Source organism: Sciurus vulgaris (genome assembly GCF_902686455.1).
Source record: "Sciurus vulgaris genome assembly, chromosome: 10".
Classification (NCBI taxonomy): domain Eukaryota; kingdom Metazoa; phylum Chordata; class Mammalia; order Rodentia; family Sciuridae; genus Sciurus; species Sciurus vulgaris.
Genome location: NC_136470.1, coordinates 115,673,224 through 115,691,925, shown reverse-complemented (window position 1 = coordinate 115,691,925; position 18,702 = coordinate 115,673,224). Strand labels below are relative to the sequence as shown.

The 18,702-nt window shown below is 51.5% G+C and overlaps 4 protein-coding genes across 11 annotated transcripts in view; 3 read left to right on the top strand and 1 right to left on the bottom strand.

Annotated features, from left to right (window-relative positions):
• The window catches only part of CACNA2D2 (calcium voltage-gated channel auxiliary subunit alpha2delta 2), a 137,913-nt gene extending 131,628 nt beyond the window's left edge, over positions 1-6,285 (top strand). For 2 of the 4 annotated variants that reach the window (XM_079155464.1, XM_079155463.1), the window contains exons 32-38: positions 102-254; positions 394-446; positions 567-622; positions 787-913; positions 1,016-1,125; positions 1,230-1,312; positions 1,394-6,285. In XM_079155464.1, the coding sequence (XP_079011590.1) occupies positions 102-254; positions 394-446; positions 567-622; positions 787-913; positions 1,016-1,125; positions 1,230-1,312; positions 1,394-1,537 (726 nt within the window). In that variant the 3' untranslated portion in view covers positions 1,538-6,285. Of the gene's footprint in view, positions 1-101; positions 255-393; positions 447-566; positions 623-786; positions 914-1,015; positions 1,127-1,224 lie in introns of all 4 variants that reach the window. The other 2 variants (XM_079155462.1, XM_079155461.1) reach the window with 1 other exon arrangement.
• On the top strand, positions 5,849-10,468 carry TMEM115 (transmembrane protein 115). The gene is made up of 2 exons (XM_079155618.1): positions 5,849-7,149; positions 9,690-10,468. The coding sequence occupies exons 1-2, from the start codon at positions 6,299-6,301 to the stop codon at positions 9,892-9,894; spliced, it is 1,056 nt and encodes a 351-aa protein (XP_079011744.1). The 5' UTR covers positions 5,849-6,298; the 3' UTR covers positions 9,895-10,468.
• Positions 10,469-10,976: 508 nt separating this feature from the next.
• Positions 10,977-13,535, bottom strand: CYB561D2 (cytochrome b561 family member D2). 3 transcript variants are annotated; one of them, XM_079155676.1, is made up of 3 exons: positions 13,139-13,535; positions 12,659-12,696; positions 10,977-11,808 (listed from the first exon to the last, which is right to left on the bottom strand). In XM_079155676.1, the coding sequence occupies exons 1-3, from the start codon at positions 13,263-13,265 to the stop codon at positions 11,305-11,307; spliced, it is 669 nt and encodes a 222-aa protein (XP_079011802.1). In that variant the 5' UTR covers positions 13,266-13,535; the 3' UTR covers positions 10,977-11,304. The 3 variants fall into 3 exon arrangements, with proteins under 3 accessions (XP_079011802.1, XP_079011803.1, XP_079011804.1); XM_079155677.1 differs by having other exon boundaries at positions 12,659-12,757; positions 13,139-13,277; XM_079155678.1 differs by lacking the exon at positions 12,659-12,696 and having other exon boundaries at positions 13,139-13,264.
• A 383-nt stretch (positions 13,536-13,918) lies between these two features.
• NPRL2 (NPR2 like, GATOR1 complex subunit) lies at positions 13,919-17,216 on the top strand. 3 transcript variants are annotated; one of them, XM_079155598.1, is made up of 11 exons: positions 13,919-14,138; positions 14,643-14,734; positions 14,821-14,989; positions 15,157-15,265; positions 15,646-15,782; positions 15,873-15,970; positions 16,091-16,127; positions 16,258-16,321; positions 16,396-16,513; positions 16,772-16,914; positions 17,010-17,216. In XM_079155598.1, the coding sequence occupies exons 1-11, from the start codon at positions 14,061-14,063 to the stop codon at positions 17,075-17,077; spliced, it is 1,113 nt and encodes a 370-aa protein (XP_079011724.1). In that variant the 5' UTR covers positions 13,919-14,060; the 3' UTR covers positions 17,078-17,216. The 3 variants fall into 3 exon arrangements, with proteins under 3 accessions (XP_079011724.1, XP_079011723.1, XP_079011725.1); XM_079155597.1 differs by having other exon boundaries at positions 16,228-16,321; XM_079155599.1 differs by lacking the exon at positions 13,919-14,138 and adding an exon at positions 14,230-14,391 and having other exon boundaries at positions 16,228-16,321.
• The last annotated feature ends 1,486 nt before the right edge of the window (positions 17,217-18,702 follow it).

Genomic DNA, 18,702 nt, shown 5'->3' with positions numbered 1-18,702 from the left:
AAGTGTCAGGAAGAGGATGGAAGGAGGGCATAGGTGTTTGAGCCTTCTGGGGACATGGCACTGCCAGTCCTGTGACCTCGGCTTCCTCCTGGCATCCCCAGGTTGGCAGGTTCTTCAGTGATGTGGATGCCAACCTGATGTTGGCACTCTACAACAACTCCTTCTACACGCGCAAGGAGTCCTACGACTATCAGACAGCCTGTGCCCCTCAGCCCCCTGGCAACCTGGGTGCTGCACCCCGTGGTGTCTTTGTGGTGAGCCCTCAGAGGTGTCTGGAGATGGGGGGCTGGGAGGCCTGCCCTTAGATGACCCCTATCTCTGACGTCTAAGAAAGCTATGGGTGACCTATGGTGAGGAGTAGCAGTAGCAGCCCATGCCCTCTTTCCACTGCAGCCAACCATTGCAGACTTCCTTAACTTGGCCTGGTGGACCTCTGCTGCCGCCTGGTGAGTCCTGGGAGTTTGGATGTAGAGGTGGTGCTCGCTGACCAGGAAGGCTCTAAAAACAAGTGAGGCAGTGTACTTGCCTCTGATGACCACCTCCACTCAGTGCCCCGTTCCCTTCAGGTCTTTGTTCCAGCAGCTTCTCTATGGCCTCATCTACCACAGCTGGTTCCAAGCAGGTAGGTAGGACTTGGGGGGCCCCCTCCTCAAATGAGAGTCAGCAGTTGGAGCAGAGACCCGCTCCACAGGGAGGGCGGGGCTTATGGCTGAGCCAGGTTGAGGCCCACCAGTCAGACACCGCGACAGGGTCTGTGGGCGGAGCTGAGGCACTCTGGCCCGGCAGACCCAGCGGAGGCCGAGGGGAGCCCTGAGACGCGCGAGAGCAGCTGCGTCATGAAACAGACCCAGTACTACTTCGGCACGGTGAATGCTTCCTACAATGCCATCATCGACTGCGGAAACTGCTCCAGGTGCTTGAGGGGGTCCCAGAGATGTGGGACGGGGAGAAGAAGCAGGGCGGGGCGAAGGGGTGGAGCGAACCTCCAGGCCCCACCTCTCGATGCTCCCTCCAGGCTGTTCCACGCACAGAGACTGACCAACACCAACCTTCTCTTCGTGGTGGCCGAGAAACCGCTGTGCAGCCAGTGTGAGGCTGGCCGGCTGCTGCAGAAGGAGACGCACTGTATCCTGCCCCCTCCCTCCCCGCCGCCCGCGCCCCCTCCTGTCCCATGCGCCCCCTCTGTATCGCCGCCGCTGCCACCTCCTTGACTCCCCACCCATGCCCAGCGGACGGCCCGGAGCAGTGTGACCTGGTGCAGAGACCGCGATACCGGAGAGGCCCGCACATCTGCTTCGACTACAACGCGACGGTGAGCTGGGGGAGCGGCGATCTTGACATCGCACCGCCCTGCGCCCGCCCAGGCCGACCAGTTCCTTGTATCTCCCCTCAGGAAGATACCTCAGACTGTGGCCGCGGAGCCTCCTTCCCGCCGTCGCTGGGCGTCCTGGTCTCCCTGCAGCTTCTTCTCCTCTTGGGCCTGCCGCCCAGACCGCAGCTTCAAGTCCACACTCTCGCTGCCTCTCGCCGCCTCTGAGCTCCACCCCTACCCACACCCCACACCCTATCCCCCTGGCCCCCGTCCCACACTCCCGCCTTAGCGCCTTGCCCCTCCCCCACTAAAGGACCTGTGTTCGCCAGGCTCTAAGAGCCTGTGCCTTGGGGTGGGGGAGTCCCAAAGGAGGGTGCTAGTCTTTGGCACCCAGGATACATCTCACCGCTGAACTGTCCAAATGTCCCAGACCCTGGACATCCTAGTGGGCTGGGACAGGGAGGCCACATGTACTGGTGCCAAACCAGGCCTCCCCTGCCCTCCCTGCCTAAAGGCTTTCTTTGTGTAGGCCACCCTGCCTCAGCTGGACCCCTCTAACCTGGCCCTGCTGCCCCACCCAAGCCCAAACCTAACTTCCCTGGGAATAACGGAGGAAGGTGAGATGACAGTTTGAGGCCCAGGGGCTCCTGCCCTTTTCAGGCCTATGGTCATCCCCACCCCCAAAGCCCTGCAGGTGTCAAAACAGTCTCACAATGACATCAGTTTAGACACAACCCCATACACACCTGGAACCCTGATGGCAGAAACCAGACTCACACTAGACAGACCCCAGAGGGCACACATAAACACAGACACAGAGACACACATACCATGGGGGGCTCACAAAGCCTTATATAGGGTAGGGGGCTGGTGGGAGGGTTGGCACCTGCATGCTCCATCTCCTACTCACCACCTGCCTCTAATCTGAGCTGCAGTCCAGCTGATCCTCCCTTCTCTAAAGCTGAATGTCAAACAGTGCCAAATGCTGGGGCAAAGGGTAAAGACCCCTCTGTCCCATCCCTATCCACCTGTGTCCCCCAAGTGCCCCTCACCCTGCCAGGTGCTCATTGTAACCATTTATCACTAGTATCAAACCCACAGCAGGACCACATGCCAGACCCCCACCAGACATCGCTCTTTGCCTTAGCAGGGGTGACTTGGTCTCTCCTGGCTGGGCCATCCTAACCCCAATCTGGCCCTTACACACTCAGGCCTGTGCCCATTCCCATGTTCCTCACTATCTATCCCTTCCTCCCTCCCGCTTTCCCTTTCTCTCTCCCTCTCCACCCACCCCCCAACACACACACACATACACATATTCCCTGCCCCCAGGAAGCTAAATTGTCCCTCTTCTGAACACACATTTGCACACACACGTACACACTGCACACGCAGAGGCTGGGCCTTGGGCACATCTCTGCATACCATTCATTCTGATCATTTTCCCCAAAGGCATCCCAGTCTGGGGGCCAGGAGGGGACTGAGGGCAGGGGGGGTGTAGCCACGGGGATCAAATGGACTGGGAGGAGGGGGGAGGGTGATGCATTAATTAATGGCTCCGTTAATTAATGTCATGTTGCTTGTCACTTTCTCAGTATGTTTGTATGGTCCATGCCCACTGCTGGTGATAGGGTGGGTGTCCATGATGTGTGCCCTGCCTGGATGTCGGCTGTGTCCTGTGGGGGCGCGTGTGTAACTATAGTGTAGTCAGGTGCTCAATGGAGAATATAAAAATGAAACAAACATATACAGAAAAATAAATATATATTTTAAGTTTAAAAAACAGAAAAACAGACAAAACAATCCCCATCAGGTAGTTGTCCAACCCCCAGCTGGGTCTGATCCTTCTCATCACCCACCTGACCTGGCTGCCCCCTCACCTTGGGCTGGGGGATTGGGGGGCCATTTCCTCTTCTCTGCCCTTTTTTTGTTGTTGTTCTATTTTGTACAGACATGTTGGAAAAACAACAGCGACAAGTCAAGAAACTTTGTAAAATATCGTGTGTGTGATTCCTTGTAAAATATTTTCAAATGGTTTATTACAGAAGATCAGTTATTAAATAATGTTCATATTTTCACTTCAAACAGTTTCCATCCACTGTGTCAGCTTTGGGGTGAGGATTGGATAGCTATGAAGACAAGGGGCCATCACCCTGTTCTGCTGGGAGAGAAGGCCATGGCAATCTAGGTCCCTGGTGGCCGTAGGGCATGATGCTTCATGGGCATGATGCTTCCAGTGACTAATAAGTGCCAGGCCTTTGACATACTTTGTCTCATATTATCTCACAAGCCTCCAGGAAAAAGCTGGTTTTGAAAAATAACAAATAAAAAGTCTCCTAGAGCCACAAGGCAAGGCCAGGGTCCTGAAACAATGAAGATAATAATAAGATGCCAGTTCAGGCTGGAGTCTGACCATCTTTTCCAACTACTGTGGCCTGACACCCAGGTCCTCTTCCTAGAGCCACACATCCAGAGTTGATAGGTGCTGGTGCTCAAGGACCCCATTCTGCTGTTCCACGGAGGCCAGGGTCTGGCCCACTCACAAGCAAGTGGGGGATCTATCCTGGCCAGGGGAGGCCAGAAGCCAAGTCAGTTTTTGCAAATTCTCTTGCAGATCCTTCACCCTTGTTCATTTTAACCCCAACCCTAATTTGCCTAACACCTTTATTCTTTATCTTTTTTTTTTTTTTTCCTGTACTGTGAATGGAACCCAGGGTGCTCTACCACTTAGCTGCATCCCACCCCTTTTAACTTTTTTATCATGAGTTAGTTTTTTTTCCTAATTAGTTATACACGAATTGAGATAGGGTTTTGCTAAAATTACCCAAGCTGGTCTCGAACTTGTGATCCTCCTTCCTCAGCCTCTAGAATAGCTAGGATTACAGGTGTCTGCCACCATGCTCCTCTTGTTCTTTTCATGGGGAGAGAATTGTAATCACTAATTCAGAGGTTTTCCAGACGGTGCTGTCAGTGCTCACTCTACAACACTGGCAGTGCCAGGGACTCTTCTCACTTAGCACTTAGCTAAAGGTCATCTGCCACAATCTTAGGGGCTGTTATTAGTAAATCTTTCCTAGGGCAGATGAGTATACTGAGAGATGAAATCTTTTCCCCCACGTGATAGAAGTAAAAAATCAGCTAAGGTCTAAGAAAGAAGGTGGTGGCAGGAATGGGACTTTGGATGCTAAACATGAAAGAGGACATTCCCGTGTCAGCTAAGATGGGGCTTTCTTCACCTCCCTGCTGGGAATGACCACAGAATAACACCAAACATTCAATCTCAAGACAGTTCCCATGCTCTGAAAGCCCCTCAAGTTCTGGGGTAAGGTTTGTCAAATAAAATACAGAAAGTTCAGTCAATTTTGATTTTTCATATAAACAATAATGCTTTAGTAGGGAAATGTGTTTCTCATATTGAATGGGACATGCTTATACTAAAAAGTTTATTGTTCATCTGAAACTCAAATTTGACTGAGCACCCTGTATTTTGATTTACTTAGTCTGGTAACCCTACCCTGGTGTGTGGCATTCAGTGGGAACCCAGACCTCAAAGATAAAGGGTGTTAACACCCATTTTAAACTGAAAGGCTATGCACACATTCGGCAGTTGGAAATGAGATTGATGACTGAAAGGGATTCTTCACTTTATAAAAGTCCCTTGTCAAATAATTAAGTACACATTTTTAAAAGTAATTCCATACACCACGACAATAAAATGACAGGAAATAACCTGTCAGAAGTCACAATGGTGAGAGTGAGGTTTGACCCCGGCTTGTGCTAACTCCAGCAATGATCAGAAATCTCTGGTGGAGAGAAGAATCACTGAGGCAGCCCAGCATCACCCTTTTGAGAGATGAAACCATGGGTTCACGCCACTTGTAACAAGGGCAATCTGAGTGAACATCCAAGGTGGACTGGCATTCTACACTTTAGCCCCTTTGTTCCTCAGGGTAGGAAAGTTCTGTCATCTCCATTTTAAGGTACACAAAACATTTTCGAAAAGATTCAAGAATTTATCCAATGTCACACTGCCGCCAAATGACAGAGTAAGGAGTCCAATCAGGCCCCATTCATTAAACATTTCAGGGATTCACAAACTGTTACACACACCAGGGCCATCTAACTTCCTCACCCACAGGATTGCCCACAAGAACACACTCACTCTTATGTTCTTGCACATATCATAAATGTAGTCACTCTCCCTGGAGAATTCAGCAAGTGTGTAACCTGAGGCTGTGCAACCTCCTGAACCCCCAACTCTCAGCTTCCCAAAGTTGGCAAATGCTCTCTCTTACCAACAAGAACAGGCGGAAACAGTCCTGAGCTCTACAATTCCCAGCACAGCCTCCTCCACCATTGAAGGACCAGCCTAGGCGCACAGCCTCCTGGGACTTGTAGTTCTTCCCAGAAACCTAGTTCCGCTCTTCCAGGACTGTACCAAAGGACTCCGTATCCCGGCATGCCAAAGTGCCGGAAGACAGGAACTCAGAAGGCATCCGGCCGCCGCTGCCCCCGGGGGCACGCAGGCGCAGCACCCCTGTTTGTCGGTCCCTGATAAGGGAGGAGGTACGGTGGAAGTCAAGACCAAGGCCCAGCCGGAGCTGACCCGACTTGACTCGGACCTGGAACAAGGTGCCAGTCCCACGCGGACCTGAGCCCAGGAGTGGATGGAGGTGCCCCCGCCCTAAGATCAAAGCTAGCCCAGCCAGCCTGGCGCGGGGCCTACGGGGCAGGCAGGCAGGCGTGCCAAAGCCGCCCAGGGCCTTCCTGAAGGTCCGGGGCGAGGGGCCTAGGCTCCGGCCTGGCGACAAAGCACTTTGGGACCAGAGCCCGTCCCGACCGGAAGCAGAGCCTTCACCAGGACGATAGGCCAAGGTGACTAGGCCGAGCCCGGGCCTCCCATCGGGGCCGGACTGGAACGAGGCCCCGGGGAGGCCCCTAGCCCACCCTCCTCACCTTCCCCTCAGGCCAACACCTACCAGGAAAATGCAACGCGCCTTACCTGGGGCCCGCCAACACTTGGGGGCCATCCTGGCCAGTGCCAGCGTGGTGGTGAAGGCGCTGTGCGCAGCGGTACTTTTTATTTACCTGCTTTCCTTCGCAGTAGACACGGACTGCCTGGCGGTCACCCCAGGCTACTTGTTTCCTCCTAACTTCTGGATTTGGACCCTGGCCACCCATGGGCTCATGGAGCAGCACGTGTGGGACGTGGCCATCAGCCTGGCCACAGTGGTGGTGGCTGGGCGTTTGCTGGAACCCCTCTGGGGAGCCTTGGAGCTGCTCATCTTCTTCTCGGTGGTGAATGTGTCTGTGGGGCTACTGGGGGCCTTCGCCTACCTCCTCACCTATATGGCTTCCTTCAACTTGGTCTACCTGTTCACAATCCGTATCCACGGCGCCCTGGGCTTCCTAGGTGGTGTCTTGGTGGCACTCAAGCAAACTATGGGGGACTGTGTGGTCCTGCGAGTGCCCCAGGTGCGCATCAGTGTCGTACCCATGCTACTACTGGCACTGCTGCTACTGCTGCGGCTGACCACACTGCTCCAAAGCCCAGCACTGGCTTCCTATGGTTTTGGGCTTCTCTCCAGTTGGGTATATCTTCGCTTCTACCAGCGCCATAGCCGAGGTCGAGGGGACATGGCTGACCACTTTGCTTTTGCCACATTCTTCCCTGAAATCCTGCAGCCTGTGGTGGGGCTTCTGGCAAACTTGGTGCATGGTCTCCTGGTGAAAGTAAAGATATGCCAGAAGACAGTGAAACGTTATGATGTGGGGGCTCCATCCTCCATCACCATCAGCCTCCCAGGCACAGACCCTCAAGATGCAGAGCGGAGAAGGTACAGTGAAACCTTGGAAAGCTAAGAGAGTATTGGTCAAAGTCACATGCCACCTGTTGAGGTGTTTGCTGTGCATAAGATACCTACAGTCAGATGTTAGGGCAGGTTCAGAGAGAAAACCCAGTCTTTGGCCTTGAGAATTTAGCATGTAGACATCTGGGTGTGTGCTTTTCTCCCACTCAGGTCACTTCAGTCTCAAGAAATGCCCAGTTTCTTTTTTGCTTCTGTGTGAGGGGCTAACGTAGGTATGCATCATGCTGGTCTTGCCTCAGAACCTCCAAATCCTAGACAGTGATACTGTGTAAGCCAGAAACAGCCTGTTGGTTCTTGTCCCCTGCGCTGGAGATGGGGACCAAGGAAGAAGGCCTAGGGCCCTTAAGAATGGTCTGGGTCACCCTAATTTCCAAATACTAAACTATGTCCTCTTCCTGAGTCTTAATTCAGACATGTGCTTCTCTGCCACTTACTGAGGGATGCTTAGGGTATTACCAAATTTAACTTCCAAGTAGGCAGGTGTCACCAAACCCAAGGGACATGCTATACGACCCACCTTAGAAGCCTGTGGACCACACCAGAGAGTAGAGACCTTTGAAGTATCTGTAAACTAAGCCATCTGCAACATCAGGTGTCCTGGCTGAATTATTCACTGGCTGCACTTTGGCCAGGCAGGAGAGAGCTTTCTGAATTTAGCTCTTACTCCCCTTGATCTGTGGGCTCCCCAGTCCCAGCTTCTGTAAGAGTCCCAGCCCTATTTACAACATTATGCTTCAGTTTTGGGGGATTTTTTGTTTGTTCAGGGTTTTTTTTTTACGTAATCTGATACAGTCCTGTCCCTTTGGATTTGTCAAAGATTCCAGGTTCTGCTCACCTGTGAAATAGTTTCCTGGCAAGAAGCTCTGTGAGTGGAAGAGTTATTTATCCCTGAGCTTACTTTCCACTGGGGCAATACACTTGAATGTAAAATACACCCCTTCCTTGAAGGAGTTTCCAGCTGGTGGTCCAAGGTGATAGGTGTGGAAAAGCATCCACAGCATGATATGAGGGCCTAATTCAGGGCCCTACAGTCTAATCTCTATGGGTGATATAAGTAGAAGGAGGCAGGGTTTCCTATTTGTCTCTCTTTCTCTCTCTCTCTTTTTTTTTAAGTTGCTGATGCACCTTTATTTTTATTTATTTATTTATATGCAGCGCTGAGAGTCGAATCCAGTGCCTCACACATGCTAGGCAAGCACTCTTCCACTGAGCTACAACCCCAACCCCCATTTGTCTCTTTCACCCTTATGAAGAAGTGACTAGCATGACACTATCTCTCTGCCTTGGCAGGCTTTATACAGAACTAACAAGTCCATCTCTGGGGTGAGAGCCTGGGCAGTAATAGTGAAGGACTATCCCATCATTGCCAATTTGCCATGCACCAGATTGGAGGGCAGCGGGGAAGTGGGTTTTCTGTGTTCATGTCCTTGTTGCCTCTCCTTATCCTTGGCATAGTGCATATTTTGGTTCTCTGCTAGAACCTGGAAGGTTACACAGACTGTCTCCACATTGGTGGCAGAGAAGCTGAAGCATCAGGAGTGGGCAGTGGCCACTGTTGGATGTGCCTGGCAGCATTGTCACTCCACCCTCTGATGGGCTGAGTACAAAGTACATGTGAATACCTTCTTCTAGTGGATTTGCCCATCTCCCCAAAGTGGTGCCTCCAAGGGTCTGCCCCATGAAAACAGCAGGCTCTGGCCTGCGCCCTACCCACATGGGCTTTTCTTTTCTTCACCTCTTGCAAGGGCTCTGCTAAACACCTGTTTTTTTTGTTGTTGTTGTTGTTGTTGTTTTGTTTGTTTGTTTTTTGCTTGTTTGTTTTTGTTTTGTTTTGTTTTGCAGTGCTGGGGATTGAACTCAGGGCCTTAGTGCTTGTGAGGCAGCACTCTACCAACTGAGCTATCTCCCCAGCCCAACACCTGTTCTAATACAGATGTTAGTGGCTTTGGGGATTCTTTTAGAAATGAAAACATCAGAGTGTACTAATCCAAGTTGGCTGTGCTTCCTGGGCTGAGCTAAGGGAGGTACTAAGTTCCAGTCTTTCCCAGAGACCCTTGCCAGGAGGCTTCAAATAACCCTAACCAGGAAAGGGAGAATTAACCTCTCCTTGGATGTGATGTCAGTGCCCAAGCAGGAACCCATCTCCAGGGACTTGCCATTCCACTCAACTGCCCTGAAGCACTAGATCTACCCACCTTTGTTTATCAGACTCAACTGTTCATGATGGCTGGCCATGAGCAGCTTGGGCAGACATCCAGAAGGCCTTCTCAGCCTGGAGGTGCCCTAGCTATGAAGAGAGGACTGCAGAGCCTCTCAGTCCTCATTCTGATGGCAGCATGGGCCCTAATTCAGTCTCTGGGGAGTCCTGGGTCTTGCATGGGAAAGGGAATATAGGATTCTGGGGGAGAAATCTATGTGGTAGGAAGAGAGGGTAGCCTACAGTGAAAGGGTGCAGGATGTGCCAATAAAAACCCAGAGTGACCTGTCCTTCTCTCCTCTGGTCCCAGGCAACTGGCTCTGAAGGCCCTCAATGAAAGGCTGAAGCGAGTGGAGGACCAGTCCACCTGGCCCAGCATGGATGATGATGAAGACGACTCTGGGGCCAAGGTGGACGGCCCCCTGCCCTCAGAAAATGCTCCCACATCCCCAGGAAAGGGGGCTGCTCCCGAATCTAGCCTTATCACCTTTGAGGTAGCTCCCCCAAAGCTGTAACTCCAGACCATCTTGAGTGTAGACCCTCCTCTCCCAAGCCCTCATTGATGCCTCTCAGCTACTCCAGAGTACTGACTGCTTTGAGAGGGAAGAAGGCCTGCTGGACCTTCCATGGCCACTTGCTGTTTCTCGCCAACACTACCCAGGACTCTTGCTATCTGGTTCTGACTCCAGATAACCACTATGCCGGACATGGGACCTCTAAGGAATTGGCCAGTCCAGAACTTCATCTGAGGTGAGACTATACCTCAGCCCCAAGCAAGTAACAGGAACGCTGGTGCCACAGCTCCTGGGCTGGCCTTCACATATGAAAATGGTTGCCAAGAGTCAAGGCAAGGATTTACGTTTGCCAAAAATGTTTGGGGGCCCAGCCAGTGCAGGAGTCAGCACAGGGCTGCACATCCCTGCCCACCCCCCAGGAAGACTGTGTTCATGTAAGGCGTTCTTATTTCCCTCTGCTGTGGCCATGACTGCTTCTGGGCCAGAATAGCCACAGTTCCCAGGTATTTTCTACAGGACCACTTGAGTGGGCAACCAAGCCCAGCCTCACAGTATCAATAAAGCAGTTCTTTGAGGTAGTTCTTTGTCTCCTAGACTTTGTCAGACCACCTTGTGCAGCACATGCTCAACTGTGAAGTTAGACAGTCTTTACTCTAGGTCCAAGGGCTCTTCAAGGCAACTCCAGCTGGATAGAAAGCACACCCAACAGCCCAGTGTTCCTTCACCACCATATACTTGCTGCCGAGTGGCCTTCCCAGAGAATCTGACAGTTGAGGTTCTCTCCATCTTGAGTTGTTGTTCTGGCCCTTGACTCAGTGCAAAGACCAAGTACTCTGTGCATGACACCTATGGAGACAGCCCATTCCCAGCTCCCACCCTCATAGTGTGGACACTCCAGCAGTCAGTAGCTGGGAAATGGATAAGATACATAGCTGTCCCATTCACAAAAACATGGGAGGCTCAGCCGCCATATCCTGGGGACTTGTGTGCTGGGAGAAGCCCCACCTTGCCAAGCCGCCTACTTCCTAATGCTTATGGCATTAGTAAGAACGACCCCCAACTCTGAACTGTTCCTCCCATCAGTCTTTTCAGTCATTTTTATTTCACTTTTTTCTCTTAGTAATTCTGGACAAAACAGTGTGTGTAAGAGCTGCATTGCTCTGCAGGCAGTCTTGCAACTTCAGCTTCATCCAGACACGTGATCCATATGCTCCTACTCCTCTTGGATGACAGCAAAAGCAGAAAGACAAGGGAGGCACTCTAGCATGAGGAGCAAAAATGTGACACATAGGTCTCCTACTGCCCCAGGGCCTGAAGTATCCCCTGACCCAGTTAAGAGAGTTCAGGAAGTTCCCAGCCCCAACTCTGATGCTGAGAGACAATTTCAGGCTTCCCTTGGCTGGAAAGAGTTCATGGTTGGATCCTCTTGCGGTATAGGTAGGCATTGCTCACCTGGTTCATGATGACCAAGCTGGTAAGGATAGGGCATAGCACAGCCAGGTACCAGGCTCCACCAGTGACAGTGGCAGTAAACCAGAGTGAGCACATGCCCAACAAGAGACTGGTACTACCCAGCAGGTAGCCCACCAGCCCAGAAGTGGCATGGTATAGCTTGAGCTTCGCCAGGGGCCATCGGGGCAGCAGCTTTGGGTAAAGCAGCCCCACCCCACCTGAGCACTGTAGCCCTGCCCACAGCACGGCTAGCAGCCCTGCCTGTCCATGCCTTGTAGCCAAGTGGGCTTTGCCAAGCTGCTCTTTGTGGAGGATGACAAGACCAAGGCCCAGCAGTGCACACAGCAGAGCCAGCAGCTGAAGCACCCAGTGGCAGCGTGCCCGGGCCTTCCGTGACAGGGAACGCAGCAGCGAACTCTCAGGAGAGAACACCAGTAGTGCCTCGGTCATCAGGAAGGAGAACTGAGGAAACAGCGAATAGGAAACTCAAGTGAGGGAGCTGTTCCAGCAAAAGGTAAGAGGGCTTTAGGTGATCCTCAAGTTATCAGTGGACCTGGGCTGATTCCCCCTTTTAATTCTCCCTGCACTAAAACTACCCATTTGGTGAGGCAGAACATTTTCCCTGAACAGTCAGTGACAGGTGCCTTTTCACGTATCTTCTTAGGTGCTATTCTGAAATGTCATCTCTGCTGTTACCTAGCAAACAAGGTCTGAGATGTGGCAGTTATAAATGATTCAAAACCTTTGTTTGCCTCCTATGGGGATAAATGGATACAATTTCTTGGCAAGAGCTGACCACACGGTGCACTGTTCGGGGAAAATGAGATGCATATCACCACAAAATTAAGGTAAAAAGGGACATCCAAATGCAATTTTCAGCTTCCTGCCTGGAGATAGAAGTCTTGTTTTGTGCTTAAATCTCACCGTCCTCCTTGTGTGTGTGTGTGTGTGTGTGTGTGAGAGATACTGGGGACTGAACCCAAGAACCCTCTACCACTGAACTATGTCCCAAGTCCTTTTTATTTATTTTGTGTTTTGAGATACAATCTCACTAAGTTGCCAAGATCAGCCTTGAACTTATGATCCTCCTGCCTAAGCCTCCCCAGTAGCTGGGATTACAGGTGTGCCCCACTACACCCAGCTTTCCTGGGTCTCAAATCTATGGTTCAAGTCAGGAACATACCAGGGACAAGGGTTGGAGCATGCAACTCCTCCAAACACACATTAAATGTTCACAGGGATTCAGAGGCTACCAGGGTCACCACCCATACCATGCTCCCACCCCTGAGAGCTGCCCAGACTCACTACTTACAGCCAGAGACATAAGCACAGGGTGCCAGGAGAACAGGCCTGGAATGAGAAGAGGAGGCCTCGTGGGGCTGAGGCAAGAAGAAACCAGCAATACCAATCCCTACAGGTTGAGGAATAAGGGCAGCCTGTCACCTAAGGAGGTGCTGCCAAAATGTGAGCCCCTTCTTGCTGCAACAAGCTGATTCCACATCTATTCTCTCTTCCCAGACCACAGGCTATGCTTGCCACTCCTCTAGCAGTCCTCCCTCCTTCCTCCAGCACCAAGACAAGGAAAGGTAAACCATGTGCTCTGTAGGGTCTGGCCAAGCTGTCAGAGCCGCCATACCCATGCTTCATCCAGAACATCATCCCTTCTACACAGAATATTCCTCAGCCAGCCAGCCCTCTTCCCAAGAGTTAGGCCCAAGGCGTCTTACTGCCCTTGCTCCCTCAGGAAAAGTTGCCTTTCCCTTTCCAGAAGTCAACTATGAATTCTACTTACTGGAACCAGGCCTGGCAAGCACAGCCACAAAGATGGTAAAGCCCAGGGCCACAAGGTGGGCTGCAGCCCCAGAGGCAGTGCGCAGAGCTCGGTAGATATGCGACTCGGTCTCCACAGAAAGGGCCATGGTCAGTCGGGCCGGTAGCTGTTAGCCTGAAAACAGTTGCATTGGCAAGGGTAGTGTGCCCACTGTTCACGCCTCTCTTTGGAAGAAGGGTTGCACGGCAAGAATGTCAACCTCTTCTAAGAAGTTATGGTAGGAAGAAATAGATCAAGACCGGTACCAGGAATAGTCACAACTTGCCAGGAAAGGACCGGCAAGCCCTGTCAGTGTAGACCTGCATCTAAATTGGTATTGATTGCTAGACCACTTTTCAGGTAGGATGCGCATAAGACTACAAATTCCAGCATGCCCCACCCTGTCGCTGGCGGGAGCGCCAGCCCGGAGGGCGTGAAGCACTACGGGAATTGTAGTTCCCAGATGCGTCCCAGTTACAGCGTGAATCTCTTCGCGCAGTGCCCCAACAAGTGCCGCTAGCACGCTGTCCTTTCACGCTAGGGATTTGCCTACCTCACCTGCAGCGCCGACTCGACGTGGTGATTTCCTCCCCAAAGAAAGCTGGTTAGCCGGGACCCTGCCGCGCACGCCGCCCCTCCGTCGCGGAGCCGCTTCACTTCCGGGTGCGACGTCTACCCACCCGGGACTTCCTGGGAAGAGCCCCACTCACCCCTGCAGCCCCGCCTCTGAATCTCGCTACGCAGACTCTATTGAGCAGACCGCTTCGCTGGTGTGTGTGCGCGCGCGCAATACTGGGTGACACGGTGGCCCAGGCCCCAGGACTATTTCTGACAGGTGTTCTCAGAAGTAGGGGTGCCTCCGCGCCAGCGACAAAGAGCCACGGACCCAGGACTCGCTAGCGCCATGGGCAGCAGCTGCCGCATCGAATGCATATTCTTCAGCGAATTCCACCCAACTCTGGGACCAAAGATCACCTATCAGGTGCTGACCGGGCTCGCGAGGCTAGGCGGGGAGAGGGTCGCTCTTGGGAGCTCAGCTGACTGATGTGCACTGGATTCCCGTGCTGCACGCGGGCATCTCTATCCATTCCTGGATAACTGTGAACAGAAAGGATAGTCAGACCGAGGTCCTGTTGTGACGGAGGAATACAATGTCGCATGAGCTGTGCTCGTGGGAAATCCTGTTGTAAGGTTCAGGGGAGGTGCCAGGTCCCATGGAAGGTGGAAGGTGGGAGGTGAGTGGTCCAAGAGAATCCCTGGATTGAAATTTAAATGATGCATAGCAAGTTAGATTATGGAGTAAAGTGTTCCAGGTAGAGTGAACAGCAAATGCAAAAGCCAAGAAGCCTGTGAGAACACAGTACGTGTTTGGAAACACAAAGGAGTGGTAGGCCTGGGCGAATGGGAGAGAGGAAAATGCTGGAGAAGAGTACTTATACCTGGAGGTGGTAATGGTAGGTGCACCTCTTGCCACTCCCTTCCCCAGGTCCCTGAGGACTTCATCTCCAGGGAGCTATTTGACACCGTCCAAGTATACATCATCACCAAGCCAGAGCTACAAAACAAGCTCATCACTGTGTGAGGCCCTAGCTGGGTGGGGGGTGAAGGGGTCCCAGAAGGAGGGGACAGACTTGGGGAGGCCTGACTCTGTTCCACCCATTCAGCACAGCCATGGAAAAGAAGCTGATCGGCTGCCCTGTGTGCATTGAACACAAGAAGTATAGCCGTAATGCCCTTCTCTTCAACCTGGGCTTCGTGTGTGATGCCCAGGCCAAGACCTGTGCCCTGGAGCCCATTGTTAAAAAGCTGGCTGGCTACCTGACCACACTGGAGGTCTGCAACATGATGGGCTTGGGTGTATGGGCAGGCAAAGTTGGGAAAAGTGTTCCTATGTCCCCAAAGTCTCCCTGACCCTGACAGCTAGCTCAGAACCCAGGCAGAGCATCCAGTCAGCCAGGTGCCCTGGGGTATACCCACCATGTTGTCTATGCTCCATCCAGCTAGAGAGCAGCTTCGTGTCCACAGAGGAGAGCAAGCAGAAGTTGGTGCCCATAATGACAATCTTACTGGAGGAGCTGAACGCCTCTGGCCGGTGCACTCTACCCATTGGTATGTTGTCCTTGCAGCCTCTACAAGGACAACAGAAGGGGAGGGATGGGAAAGTAGAAGAAGGTGAGCACAGCCATTGGAGAAGAAGGACAAGACTCTTGAACAAATTGGTGTCCAGGAAATAGCCAGGGGTTGAGGTGATGTCCAGAGTCCAGTACATGATGGGGCTGGGGATGGGGGTGCAGCCAGCAGAGGTCTCCTACTCTGTTCCTTGTGTATATTCCTTCCCCTCTGGACCACAGTTTCTCACTCCATAAAAGGAGAAGAATGACCCTCCCCAGAGCCACCTGCCTGCCTCACGGAATACTGGAAAGACTGGATGGTAATTGAGGGCTTCTTAGGAGAGATGGTACTGAGGATATGGGTGGGGTCTCCTGCAGATGAGTCTAACACCATCCACTTAAAGATGATTGAGCAGCGGCCAGACCCTCCTGTGGCTCAAGAGTATGATGTACCTGTCTTTACCAAGGACAAGGAGGATTTTTTCAACTCACAGTGGGACCTCACCACACAACAGGTGTGCCAGTTGTCCCTGAGTAGCATCACCTTGGGCTGGCCACAGCACTGGCCTCATCCTAACCCCACTGATCTTGCCCTGCTCTGCCAGATCTTGCCCTACATTGATGGTTTCCGCCATGTCCAGAAGATCTCTGCTGAGGCAGACGTGGAGCTCAACCTGGTGCGCATCGCCATACAGAACCTGCTGTGAGTGGGGCAACAGTCATGCCTAGGATAGGGTCACCAGCCAGGGAAGAACTCAAGGACCCTGAGTATGGAACTGGAAAGGCCTTGTCTTCAGAAACTGAGCTCAGCTTTCTCTCTTAGGTACTATGGTGTTGTGACACTGGTGTCCATTCTCCAGGTAGGTGAATTTGGGATATGGTTCAATGAAGTGTATGCCATGTCTGACCCAGCCTCCCAAGCCCCTTACTCAGGCCCCTGTGCCTTCTGCTACTCTCTAGTATTCCAATGTGTACTGCCCAACGCCCAAGGTCCAGGATCTTGTAGATGACAAGTCCCTACAGGAGGCATGTCTATCCTACGTGACCAAGCAAGGTAGTAGTGGGTTCTGGGTGAGACATCTTGGAGAGGGAAGGGCTACCTGGAGCACTGACTTCTGTCACCCACAGGGCACAAAAGAGCCAGTCTCCGGGATGTGTTCCAGTTATACTGCAGCCTGAGCCCTGGCACTACTGTACGAGACCTCATTGGTCGCCACCCCCAGCAGCTGCAGCATGTTGATGAACGGTCAGAGGGCCATTCCTGGGGAAATGGGTGGGGCTGCCTGAGGGAAGGTGGACCCTCTTTGTCTCTCTGGAGGAACCCTGGGTCAGAAAGGAAGCAGGGTATTCCCAGTGAGCAGAATCATGGTACTGCTAATCCAGAGAGGAATCCTGGAGATCATGAGCTTGCAGACCAGTCTAGCCTCTGAGAATCGAACAGAAAACTGTCTGGCTGGAAAAAACTGACCAGGGCATCATGCTTCTTCCCCAATCCTCACCCCAGGAAACTGATCCAGTTTGGGCTTATGAAAAATCTCATCCGACGACTACAGAAATATCCTGTGCGGGTATCTCGAGAGGAGCGAAGCCACCCTGCCCGGCTTTACACAGGCTGTCACAGCTACGATGAGATCTGCTGCAAGACAGGTGGAGGCAGGCAGTGGGGCAGACAGGGTTGGGTCAGGGCAGGGTGGGTAGGCCAGAATCACTGACCCTCACCACCCCTACCCCACCCCACCCAGGCATGAGTTACCATGAGCTGGATGAGCGTCTGGAAAATGACCCCAACATCATCATCTGCTGGAAGTAAAGCTTTCCTGAATGGGCATATTGCTGTGGCTACTCCCTTCCGCTAAACCCTGCCCAATACATGGCGGCTAGACAAGTAAGCTAGTTCATATACTCTGGAGGTTGACCCTCAGTTCTGTAAATAAAATCATTGACTTCAACCTGCCTTCATTCCTTTATTTATTTTTGTGGTACTGGGGATTGAACCTAGGGACACACTACCACTGAGTTACATCTCCAGCCCTTTTTCTATTTTGAGACAGGGTCTCTCTAAGTTGCCCAGGCTGACCTCTAACTTGTAATCCTCCTTATTTAGCCTATGAAATAGCTAGGATTACAGGTGTGGGCACCCCAGCCGCCTCAACCTACTTTTATTGAATGTTGCCTCAGCTAGCCATATCCGTGAATGAAATAGCCACCGTCTTAGCGCCCTGGAGCGCCATCTGGTGTTGCGTGACCAACAATGGCCAAGTAAATGTGCACTTAATTGTAAACTGAAACAGCCAGAAACAGATGTGAAGAGTTCTGATGGGAGCAGGGATTGCTCTGGATTAGATGAGCAAGAAATACCTAGATGAGGGGATTTAAACTGAGCCCTGAACTAGGAAAAATATTGCAGTAGAGGAAACAAATGCAAAACCCTGAAGCAAAAGCTTTGGGATGAATGAGGAATCCAAGGCAAGCCCATGGGACTGGATCATGGGAGGTCAAAGAGAGCCAAAAATACAAGCCATAAAATTCCCAGGGCACGATGACACACGTCTGTAATCCCAGCTACTCAGGAGGCCAAGTCAGGAGGATTTCAAGTTTGAGGCCAACCTAGGCAATCTGCAAGACCCTGTCTCAAAAATAAGAAGGGCTGGGGATGCACCTCAGAGCTTTCATGCGCGAGGCCTGGATTCTATTCCCAGTACCCACATCCACAAATCTAAGTCCTGGGGAAGGAGAGAGGGCAAGAAGTAGACACTGTGGAACGGCTGGGAAGCTGCGTCTGACTCAGTATTTTTTTAAATATATATATTTTATATATTTTAAATATATATTTATATATAAATAAAAATATATTTAAATATATAAATAAAAATATATTTTTATATATAAATAAAAATATATTTATATATAAATAAAAATATATATCTATATATATTTATATATTTTATATATATAAATATATATTTAGTTGGAGATGGACACAATACCTTTATTTTTAATTATTTAGTTTTAGTGGTACTGAGGATCAAACCCAGTGCCTCACACGTGCTAGGTAAGTGCTCTGCCACTGAGCCACAACCCCAGCCCCTGACCCAGTATTTTGAAGACCAGAGACAACCACAGAACTGCCCTCCTGCAAAGGAGTAATATCTGATGTGCATTTTTAAGATTCCTTGCTGCTGGGAAGGCTCCAGAGTGGAAGTAGATCTAGTGAAAAGGCTACCGCAGCTATCCGCATTGAAGTAATGGCAGTCTGAAATAGAATGGTGAAATAAATGGTGAAATAGAATGGAGTTCTCTGTGGGTCCTGGGCAGTACTTAGGGAGTAGATCCAACTGGTGATGCTGGGCTCAAGAAATAAGATAAGGAGGAAGTCATGAAGAGGAACATCCGGGAGGATCAAGAAGGCCCAGCTGCAGGAGCTGACAGGAGTCA